The following is a 12,327-nucleotide window of genomic DNA, read 5'->3' on the forward strand; positions in this document are numbered from 1 at the left end:
TTAAATGAAAAATGGAGGGTGGATAATAGATCATTGTTTTGATTTTATAAAAATCGAGAGAGGCTGGAGTTCCCATTGTGACTCAGTGGTAACAAACCTGACTAATATCTGTGAGGATGCAGGATCGATCCCTGGCCTTGCTCAGTGGGTTAAGGATCTGGCATTACCATGAGCTGTGGTGCAGTCTGCGGATGTGGCTCGGATCTCCATGTGGCTGTGGCTGTGGCGTAGGCTGGCAGCTGCAGCTCCAGTTTGACCCCTCGCCTCGGAACTTCCATATGCCACGGGTGTGGCCCTAAAAAGACAAAAAAAAACAAAAAACAAATCAAGAGAGACAAATTTTTTAAATGAAAGTATTAATAGTAATTACATCTAGGTGGTAAGAATAACTTTAATTTTTTTCTTTGTAGAATGAATTGCATTAAATTTCTATGTGAATGTATATTACTTTGCTAATCAGAAAAAGACTTCATCAATGAAAATTGGATTTATCATTTCCAACTCTGTAATGTCTCCTCCACAGGGGCAAGTCTTTTTATCTTCTTTGTTCCTTGGTGCATTCCCCATGCCTAGAATAATATTTGGCATAAAGTAGCAGTTATAAATATTTTTGAATAAATGAATGAGTATACTAAGAAACAGCATGTCTCCCCCTTTTAGAGGCAATTTTAAAATATTAAGGAAAAACACATTATTTCCCTTTTTTTATGGAGTCGAACAATTAATCTGCCATCAAGTGTTAATTACATGCTATTAGTAGCATATCTTCTTTCAATAAGGAGACACTACTTTCTCATGATCTCTAGTTAGAGTTTGCTGGATGGGAAGGGAAGTGACTATCACATGGCAGGTATAGATGCTAATGTATGTGTGATTTAAAATGACAGAAATATTTTCTCTTTAGTAAATTTCTTCACATTATCCCTGAGGCTTCAGATTTAAATAAAACTGTAATTATCAGTTATAATTATCAATTGGTTGCTGTTATTTTGTTACTCAATTAAAAGGATTTTAGTTCACCATTTTTAGAGGACAAAAGGAGTATAAAAATAATCGCACATTTTGCTGATGTTACCATTGGGGATGGAAAATAATTGAAAAAGGACAAGTGACCAATAACATGAGACAGTACTCTATTGTGCTTCATTGTGATTCAAGAAGGGGATGTTTGCCAATACTTTTTGCTATGTAGAATACAGTTTAGACTTATGCAAGAATGTATATGCCTTATTTAAAAATTTATCTTTTTTGTATATTTTCTCAAAGCTAAAATCAGGACTGAAGGACTGAAGGTATATCCTGATGGTTTATAAGAGTAATATTTACATTGTAATTTAATATTAAATAAGACTGTATCAATGTGTACAGTGAGTTGTCTGTTTTACATAGAGGTCTTGCTTTATTTTTTCTCTAGGATTCAGAATTTCCCACAAATATGCAACCAAATCCAAACCCGTGTTTATGTAAAGAAAATATTTGTCCAGCAAAATTTGACTACAAGCTGAATAACATATTTAGACTTCACGAACTTCCAGTGAGCTGGTAGGATTCTTAATGCTTTATTAATACCTTTGAGATTGCCTAATAGTGTCTAAGTTATGATTCTTTTATTACAGTCATTCATGGTCAAAGTGGTTTGTTTTTAGCCTGTTTCCAAATTGCTACTTCTAACACTGAAAGAATCTGCTTAAAGCTGTTGCAAGAATCTCAAAACTAATTGGTTTAGGCACTTGGTGGCAGTACAGGCTAAGTGCACTATTGTGCATATTTAATGTGGGTATTACAGTTCTGGCTTAAGGTGCAAATTGTTTTTAGAGGTTTGTAGGATTTATTTTAAAAATAGGATCTCAGCCACTATGCATTGCATTTGATTATTTTACTTACAATTTGACAATTTTTTTTACAAAAAAAAGTATGTTTTTTTCTCATTAACAAATAGTTTTGTTTTGAGGACCATAGCTATGTGAACCATAATTATGTCAATTTAAAGACAAGACTTACTACTTATTTGGTATTTATTAAAAATGCATTATTTCACTAATCTGCATATTTACATTCATAGGAATTTATTTAAATCTTGTAAAATATATACTTCTATTGTTCAGAGTTTTTGAGAAAGATACTTTTGGGGGATAAATATGTGTATATTCTATCATAGAGTTCTATGGTACATTGAAATTTGAGTAAATGGTCAGCTTTTGTATATAATCATGGATAAATCATTTTGATTATGGTTCAGGTAAGTAATATTTTATTGTATTTGTTTACATAACCCCAAGTTTACGTTATTGATCTTCAGGAAATCTAAGATTTGTACAAAAGTATATGGCAGACATTATATATAGTCACCCCTGTTATACTTTAATGAGAACAGATGACTCAGAATAGGATGTAAACCAACTCTAATAACTTACATTTAGCTGTGGTGAGGATTTTTTATTTATTTTTTGTCATTCACACTGTTTCCTTTGCTCTCAATGACTGTATGTGTAATTTACTTTCTGAACCCTATTTGTTTATTTTCATGTAGCAATAATATTGTCTATGGTATCTTTCTTAAGAGCACAGGATATAAGCTCTTACCTACCATGACCAACCAGTAGGTCAATTTATTGAACAGCTCTGTTAGTAAAAGGAATCGTAATGGTACGTTCACAGCTTAAGTATTCTATTTCAGCTTAAAAGGTTCATTTGCATTCACATGGCAGTCATTTCATGTAAGGCCATGGTCTTTTCTTTGATTAAGTGACTGTTTATTGGAATTCTACATCATATGTCTTGCATAAGCTATACCAATAATGCATCACTAACAATTTCAATTTTATGATTTTCTTAGTCTGAAACAAGAACTTCAGACACTCAGATGATGATCTCCTCACCGCCCATGGCATTAATTTAATTTTTATTGACAGTAATTCTCATCACACTTGTATTTCATCACCTTGATTAATATTTAATTACATTACAATAGCAAACACAACTGGCTTATGAGGAGGTTTAGTAACAAGCTCCTTCGACTCTTTGTAATCATGGACCTTTGCTGGTGGGAGCAACCCTGGGCAGGTCTGCCGGAGCAGGGTCTGAGAGCTCCAAGTATTTTACAGAGAGAATGAGATATGTTGATCAGCGATAAAGTAGAGGTTAAGGGAGAAGTTTTTTAAAATGAAAATGTGGAGAAGAGGAAGAGGGAAACATTTAGCTCTTAGTCGAAGACAAAATCTGATTCAGTTTGATTTATTTGCAGCCTTTGGAAAGACAGCTGCCTTGATAACTACTACTGCAGACCCAGGGAATAATTTCTCTGTCATAATCTTCACTAGCTAGCCCATTAGGAGAGAAGATTCTAGCATTAGGAGATAGGTAGTTAAAAAAAAAAAATGAATCACTAGTAGAAAATATAATCACTAATCTTCTGGAATGACATACCTCAAAGGAAGATTAAGCTGTGACTTTGAGACAGCTCATTTACCTGGGCCTTTTTTTTTCTTTCTTGTCTTGCAATTTGTCTTAGTTTCTATTTCTTTATACTGCCATTTTTTTAAACTCAGGGGTTCATTTCTCTTCCACCTATTTTATTATACTACTTTTTCTGTACTCTCAGTATGTAACATCAGTCCTTAAGTAGCCATAATGTAAATTCATTTGTAAATTTTCTAGTGTTCCTCAAATAATTTCATATTCTCTTCTCAATTTTATAGCTAAATCACCCAATCCCCCCACCCCACATATATACAGAGATATTTGGTACTTTAATAATATGACACTTATTGACTCAATTATATGTTTCTTTAAAGAATAAAAAAAATTCTTTATAAGAAACTGTGAATTTATTTATTTATTTTGATTTTCAATTACCATAAGTGGAAATAAAGTTCTCCTCTATGGTGTATAGTTCCTTGACTTCATCAAAATAACAATAATAGCAATAATAACAATAATGAAAGAATATCAGTAATAACAATAAACTAAGCATCTATAAATTCCAGGATGCAGCTTTTTCCCCCCATTTCTCTCTCTCTCCCTTTGTCACACACACACAAACACACTCACACACACACTGATGAAGCTCAGAGACCTTGAGAATAGAGAAAGATTTTGTAGCAAGTCTGGTTAACTCAAAATAAAACCACAAAACGTGAATGAACCACACATTATTTTAAAGAAAAAGACTGAGGAAATAGTTTCTATTTTTACAATCAACCATACACGTTTGCCAGTAACATACAACTATACAACCTATGAGTTTGGCCAAGATACTTTTCTTCCTCTGACAAGCATGACCTAGGATAATTGCTTTGAACTTAAATATTAAGATAATTAATTAGATTGTGTTTAAATGCAGAATTTGTTAATTATATGTTCTTTCCTTGTAAAAAACAGACATTAAAATGTATTTTTACTGTGTTTTTCTAACAAGGTCATAATAAAATAAACGCATATTGAATTCCAGATAATTTTAAAATTCTTAGTGTCTTGCTAATTTGCATTTTTATAGAGTGCAATTTCATAGGTCGAAGAATCAGAAGGATTTTAAATCAGATTAGTTAAGAGTTTTTAAGTTCTGAGATACATGTCTTTTTTCTACTTTATAGGATAGTTCCTTCCAACCTAGAAAATATCCTCCAGTAACTCCCATTAGTTAAAAAAATGTTTTCTTCTTGACCAGACAACAACTTCCACCAAACCTATGGTATTTCCCCAAGAGCTGCTCTACTTCTTTTCACTAAAACCGCTGGCTGTAGTGCTGACTGAACTAGCCTCCACCCGCTCTTCCCATTCTCCCTTCCAGTGGAGCACCCTTCCTTTGCTGTGCTCTGGAACTGCAGTTGTTGGTCATTTGCTTCATCCCAGCCCACCGACAGTGGTCACTCATCTGTTCTTGTTTGCTTCTCCTGTCAGCTGCAGTCAATACAACCTATGACCGCTGCTTTTTTTCTCCTGACTTCCATTATTTTTAGGGTCTGGGTCTACCTGCTGATTCCTAAGTTGTCCTGCTCAGTGTCTTCTCAGAAGGCTGTTTCTCTTCTGCCAGACTTCTGGTTGATAGATTGCCCCCAGTCTCAGCATCACAGCTTCATCTTTTTGCTGCTTCACTTTCTCAGATGGCCTCTTTCATTCTTAGGCTTTATCTACTCTCCATTTAGCGATGATTCCCTTGGGGATATTGCTAATATTGACATCTTCCTTGAGCTTGGACGTCCAATAGACGTCTCCAAAGTATCATGTTCAGGAAGAACTCTGGTTTTCCCCCAGAAAACGATGTTCTCATCTTCCCCATTTTTGCAAAAGCAGAATCTGAACTTATGTGAATTTACTTAATCTAAGGCCTCAGAGTAATTCTGATAACTCATTCTCTTACCCTGTAATTGCCATCATTAGATCTAGGAGTAAGTCTGATAGGCTTTATCTCCAGAATATATTTACATTTTCCACTTCTATTTATATCAGTATGGCCCTCTCTCATACTATTGCAAAAGCCTACTAATTCACCCTAACTTACCCAGGAATAATTCATTTACTTCACAATAGCCAAACTGATCTTTTAAAAATGTAAATCAGATGAAAGATTTTCTGCCTTAAAGTATAATAATGTCTTCCTTTGTTTTAAAATAAGATACTATCTTGTTAATGAGGCATACCAGGCTCTGCAAGTTGAGACTGCTGCCTACCTCCCATTGGACTGACCACACGTTCTCCCAGGCCCCCTTGCCCAGGACCCTCAGCTACCCTGTCTTCTCACTATTGTGTAAACATGTCACCCTTATCACTGCCACCAGGTCTTTACACTAGCACTTCCCTATGCTTGTGTTGTTACTTCTCCAATTTGTGCATGTCTGGCTCATTCTTATCTCTAAAATCTCAGCTCAAATGTTAGCTCTTTGAAAGAGGCAGTTCCTGAAATATGTAACTAACGTTTTTCTCCTCATTGATGTAGTTACTTTCAATTCTATGATTCTGCTTTATTTCCATTATGGTTTTCAGTAGGCATACAACATAAGTTTTAAAGTATTTTATAAAAATAAAAAAGAACATGAAATCTTAGTGTTTTCCTGATTCATATGTGGCAGAGACTGGCTAGATGCTTATCAATTCGGTTTCCTCTTCCTGTTGGAAGATTCTTTCTCCCAGCCTTCCAAAGTGAGTTAACCCCCAAGACTTCCATTGGGATTCTCTGCCTTCTCCAATTACATTCTCATAGCTGAAATAACAGGGCTTTGAAAGTGATGAACTTTGTGCTAGATGGAGCATGGATCTCTGAGTCCTTTATTATTTGGAGGATTTCCCAACTTTCATCAAACTTTACCTGAGGTATTGCTTTAATTGTCCTAAATAATGCACTATATTTTTGTGAAATAAATGTTAGGCTGTGTAAGATGACTGCATTTTTTTTTAAAAGAAAGACAGCATATTTTCACATTCATTTATTCATTCTACAAAAATTTATTTAACATTTATCAGGAACAATTCTGGAAAATTAACTAAATATACAGAAATCTGTTCCCAGGGAACTTGTATTTGTGTTTGTCACAGAGAATAAGTAATAAACCAGCAATGAACACATATATGCTATAATATGTTTGATGGCCATAAGTGCTATAGAGAAACATAAAGGAGGCAGAAGGAAATGAGGTACAGGGTGACTTGAAGTTAAACACAAGTGGCTGGGGCTTTTCTGAGAAAGTGACTTGTAATGAAAACCTGAAGCAGGTAGAGAAGTGAGGCGTGCAGAGAATAAGGAAGAAAATTAGAGTCAAGGGGAACAGCAAATGCAAAGCCCTTGCGGTGAGAGTGTGGCCAAAATATTCCAACAAGGAGTCCATTATAAACAGAGCAAATGAGCTTGCAGAAGAGGAGAAAATGAAGTTAGGTATGTGGGCACCAGCAGGAGTGTGACTTAAGGCCTTATAGATCATACTAAATCTTGTGAATTTTATTCTGAGAATGTTCAAAAGCTGTTAGAGGATCTTGAAAATAATTATACAATTCGGTTTATATAACAAGATGCTCTGACTACTGTGTGGAAAATAGACTGGCATGGGGTTAAGGGTAGAAGCTGGAAAACTAGTTAGGAACTGTTTCAATAATTCAAAAGAGTTATAAAAATTTTCTGGCCTAGTATGATAGTGTTGCAGAGACTAAGTGGTAAGATTTTTATTTTTTGATGAGAGAGTGAACAGAATTTTCAGATAGGCTGGATTTGATGAGAGAGAGAAAGAGAGAAGGAGGATTTAAAGATAACTCCAAGGAGTTCCCGTCGTGGCGCAGTGGTTAACGAATCTGACTAGGAACCATGAGGTTGTGGGTTCGATCCCTGCCCTTGCTCAGTGGGTTAACGATCCGGCGTTGCCATGAGCTGTGGTGTAGGTCGCAGACGCTGCTCGGATCCCGCGTTGCTGTGGCTCTGGCGTAGGCCAGCGGCTACAGCTCTGATTAGACCCCTAGCCTGGGAATCTCCATATGCCACAGGAGCAGCCCAAGAAATGGCAAAAAGACAAAAAAGACAAAAAAAAAAAAAAAAGGTAACTCCAAGGTCTTTGGTCAGAGAAAATGAAAGTAGAGAGGCCATGAATTTGCAATAGAGAAGGATAAGGGAGGGCCAGATTCAGAATTTGGGGTTGGGCATATTAAGTTTGGGATGCCCATTAAACTTCCAAGTGGACTTAGATGTGAATGGAATCTGTTATGCTCTGCTGAACACAATTCATAGCTGAGTGTGCTGCCTAGCAAGTAGTTAGGCTCATGCCAGTAGTATTCCATGCCTTTCCATGGAAGCAGTCATCAGAAATAAGGAAAAAATGACTAATTTGCTTTTTTTTTCTTTTTTGGCCCCATATGGAATTTCCTGGGTCAGGAATTGAATCCAAGCCACAGCTATGGCCTACGCCAAAAAAAAAAAAAAAAAAAAAAAAAGGATCAATGCTGGATTTTTTTTTTTTCTTTTCCCCCCTAGGGCTGCAGGTGCAGCATATGGAAGTTCCCAGGCTAGGAGTTGAATTTGAGCTACAGCTACCGGCTTTACCACAGCCACAGCAATGCCAGATCTGAGCTGAGTCTGCAACCTACGCCACAGCTTATGGCCACACTGGATCCTTAACCACTAAACAAGGCCAGGAATCTAACCTGCATCCTCATGGATACTAGTTGGGTTTGTTTCTCCTGAGCCACAGTGGGAACTCCAATGCTGGATCCTTTAACCCACCGCGTTGGAGTAGGGGATGGAACAAGCACTGCCACAGAGACTGCCAGATCATTAACCTACTACCACAGTGAGAACTCCCTAAGCAGCTTTTAACGCCAAAAAATGGGCATTATAGAAATGTAATTTTTTAGCATTGGTCAATATTTCTCTTCTTGTTTCTGCTATAAATTATATATGTTTATAAGAGCCCACAATTACATTTTAAAATATGTTTTCAAATTAAATATTAAATCCCTTTTATGTCTATAAATTTAACTGGTATTTTACAATGTATATTTATAATAAGTTTGAAGATATACTATAATTTTTATGATGTTTATATTCCCCAAATAAAGAAGCAACATATTAGAGCCTTGTGTATATTTAAACTTTGAGTTATCAAAGGAAAAGAACTTATTTTCTTGAAGCTTCAAGAAAATTCTCCTTAGAAGAGCAATGATTATATGCAGATAAAAATATTTGTAATAACTACTTACAAGTAGCCTTCAGAATAATTTAAAACATTTTCTATAATATAAAGATACATTCTGCTGGTTTTATAGTTTGCTATCAAAGTACTAAGGTATTCCGTTAGCTTTCATTAAATAACAATAATATTTATGCTATAAAATTTTAAGAAGGAGGAAGTACACAAATTTACAGCAAATGTAAACATATATTTTTATTAACCATTTATATTTTTGGGTGTGTTCCATGAATAAACACATCATCTAACTAGGGGATTAGATTTTAGTTTATTTCAGATTGTCTGTTGTGCCCTTGCATGTATCTGTTTTCAGCTTTAAACTAAGTTGATTTAGGCACTCAGGAGTTGTTGAGTAGCTGTCATCTTCCAGAAGGTGTTCTGATTTGTTTTTTGGGTCAATTTACAGCTAAAATTATGGAAAGGCCTTTTCATTGGTCACAGACAATGCACAAAGCATTTTCAATTCCAATGTTGCATAGACTCAGAGACCGACAGTTGCCCTTCTGGGGCTATAACAGTTTTTCATTCTGTTTTAATTATCTAGATTCATAATAATAACCACAGTGACCTACAGGAAGGCATTGTTGGACCTATTATAATTATATATGGCAATTATGTGTAGCGCCAACAATGCATAAAAGTCCCACTTATTAACTAAGGTTGGTAGAAATGGAACTATGCTAGTCTCTCTTAGGACATAGTTTCACTCTTTGGGGGAAAACAACAACAACAAATCATTCAGTTTTTGCATAACTTTTTCTGGAATATATTATGATAGAGAAAGTCGAATTTCCATGGTATGACAATGTAATAATAATTTTCCAGAAAATATGGAAACTATCTCTCACTCTACCCTTTTGCTTAGCTGCCTGCTAGCATTCCTTGTTACCTGCTGTGTAATAGAAAGGGAAATGGATGTTAAAGCAAAGGTTAATCTTTGCAATACAGAATGTCAGGGAAGATGCTTTAGGACAAGTTTCAATATATTTCTTTTTCTTTTAAATAATTTATTTAATGTTTCAAACTATATCATATTCACACTTATACTAACAATTCAGTTTAAAAAGTTTGAGTTGGCAAGATTTGATGAAGTACAAATCATCAGTGGTTTCAGCACTTTCTGTCATTACTTGTTGGGGTGCCTCACCCAAATTTGCCAAGATCTTGTCCCTAATCCATGCTAAAGCTTGTGCACATGGAATATTATCTTATAATATTTTTTGAGAAAAATTTTTCTCTCATATTTTTTCTTGGTATTCACAATTATATAGTGAATGAGCTATATAAACATCAGTGCTTGTGCCAATAGGTTTAAGACTTAAACCAATTTCGACAATTTTTTATGTGGCCAGGACTAAGATGAAGTTATCATGTTCATTTTATATTATTCCTTTTTTTCATATCAATAGTGTAAGAGAAAGTAATAAAACTTTTTATTAGACTTATACCCCAGCATATGTAGCAATATTTGTACTTTGAATTCAAATTTAATTTAGAACTACTGACATTATCCCAAGGCAATCACTATTAACTCAGAGTACCTCATAAAATAGGACATTTCGACTTGCACACCTTATGAGCACCTCAAACCTAGCAGATCTCAAAGCCAGTTTCTTCTTTCTATCGTCCTCTTCCCCTCCACCCTCACCTTATTCTTTCTCCCATTTTGGTTTGTGTCACTGATATCAGCCATATGGTTACATAAGATGATCTGTGAATCTCCGATCCTCCTGACCACTTCCTAACACATTCAGCCAGTCACTTAGGTCTGTATTCTATATCCAAAATGAGTTGTGCAGCCTTCCACTTCTGAGAGTCTGTCACCTGTCACTTAGGCTCCCCCAGCAATCTCCTCCTGGTCTCTCTGCCTCCAGATGTTCCTTCAAATTAGATTTACCCCCTCTACTGCCATTATAGTAATCTTTATAAAATGATCTGATATCTTATTTCTGCTTTAAAATCTTTATATTTCAAGCCCTCAGGACGTGCTTAGCCCTTCCCAATCTGGTTCCAACCTATTTTTCTAGCTCTTAGTGTACCCCTTGTCTCTATACCACCATGCTCTAGACTCAGTGAGATCTTTTCACATGTTTATGTCTTGGTTCATGTTCCATTGACTTGGAATGCATTTCCCTACTTTTTCTATTTGCAAATATCAAGCAACCTGAGGAAATAACTCTTCTGTGAATCAAACTTTCTTTCTGTTCTCTTGGTGCTAGATGCAGAATATAATAAAGGGTAACATAGAACAGGTCCTATTGAATCCCAAAGATTTCTTTACATGTTTATGTCTCCCAAACCCTCAACAAGGACTGTTGAGGGGACAGAACATGTCTCATTATGAATAGCCCCTGACATATAGGAGATGCCTCATAGGTGTTTAAGGAATGACTGCATGGATTGAATGAAAATATTGTTTGTAGTCATAGTTCTACAGAAAACTTTTAAAAATATATTATCCACTTACAATTTATGTGTCGCCAGTGTTGCCCTGCCTTTTAAATTTAATTTGGCTTGAATGTGCATTGATTTCTATAATATCTGTGATCTAATTTTTCTATTCACAATCATAGCCATAAATGGTATATGCCATGAAAATAGATTAGTTATAAAGAGTAATCTCACAGTAACTATAGCTCTTTCTGCAATGTACTCAAGATCTGGTTCTCTTTTGTTTGACAGGAAGTATGAAAGAGGCCCCTTTAATGTAAACTGCCTTGTTTGCCTGATTTCCTGCTTTTCTCACTCTTGCTTGTGTCCTCAACGGTCAGTCCCTTATTCTCTTATGCACTTTCTCTTTCCAATTCCCAGATATGTGACGTTTTAAGTATTCCTAAGACTCTTACTGGATTCCTGACTCTTCTGCTTTTCCTTCACCCAGTTGGCCTCCTTGGTTTGTTTTGGATACCTGACAGCTGAGTACCTCTTAACTTTGACCTTGGTAACCCAGAATCTAGGCTTTCACCTGGTCATCCCCCAGATCTGTTCTTTTCCTGTCCAACCTGATTTTCTTGGCAACCACGTATTCTAGATTGTTTGCTGTTTGAGGAGTGAGGATATATCTGACAAACCTGAAGAATGCTTTTATGGAGGAATTCAACAACGAATATGAATATGAACAAATATATTGCCTATTCTAGAATGTATCAATGAACTTAAGACTTTTTGATTGATAAAGAATATGTAAGAAGGAAAATTTGGCATTCCAGGCACCTTTGACATACGGATGTCATGGATATGGGGCAGGGGATAGTCAAAATCACCTCTTGAGAAGGAGGAGTATTGATGTGGTCAAGGAAAGGACATGATTAAGTCACATTGCTAAAACTTAGAGCTATATGTGAGAGGAGAACCAAGTGGTCCTGATGTGGGACAAACAGACTTTCCCCCTTGATTTTCTTCATTCATTTAGTAATTGTATTCTAAATCCCTACCATGTGTCAGACTGTTGTAAACATTGGGGATAAAATGGTGAGAGAGAGGGAGTGAGGAGAGGGAGAGAGAGAGATTGAAATATGGTTATGTATTTATCATTGCAGTATAAAGGCCTAGACACCCAATTATTGACTGTAGACCCAGAGGAAATGGATAGAGAGGGATCAATATTATGTTAGTCCTTAGTGTAGGATTGCAGGAAAGTGGGGAAAAAGAGTTCTAGCTG

At 35.8% G+C, this 12,327-nt stretch overlaps 1 protein-coding gene across 7 annotated transcripts in view; it reads left to right on the forward strand.

The window, feature by feature from the left end:
* SPAG16 (sperm associated antigen 16) overlaps positions 1 to 12,327 on the forward strand; it is a 951,825-nt gene that overhangs the window by 127,562 nt on the left and 811,936 nt on the right. For 4 of the 7 annotated variants that reach the window (XR_002339403.1, XM_021076085.1, XM_021076087.1 and 1 more), the window contains one exon: positions 1,415 to 1,542. Coding sequence is in view for 4 of the 7 variants with exons in the window: in XM_021076085.1 (XP_020931744.1) it covers positions 1,415 to 1,542 (128 nt within the window). In the remaining 3 variants the exon portion in view is untranslated. Of the gene's footprint in view, positions 1 to 1,414; positions 7,893 to 12,327 lie in introns of those variants that run through there. The other 3 variants (XM_021076092.1, XM_001924180.4, XM_021076094.1) reach the window with 3 other exon arrangements.

This window comes from Sus scrofa, chromosome 15 (assembly GCF_000003025.6).
Source record: "Sus scrofa isolate TJ Tabasco breed Duroc chromosome 15, Sscrofa11.1, whole genome shotgun sequence".
Taxonomy (NCBI): Eukaryota; Metazoa; Chordata; class Mammalia; order Artiodactyla; family Suidae; genus Sus; species Sus scrofa.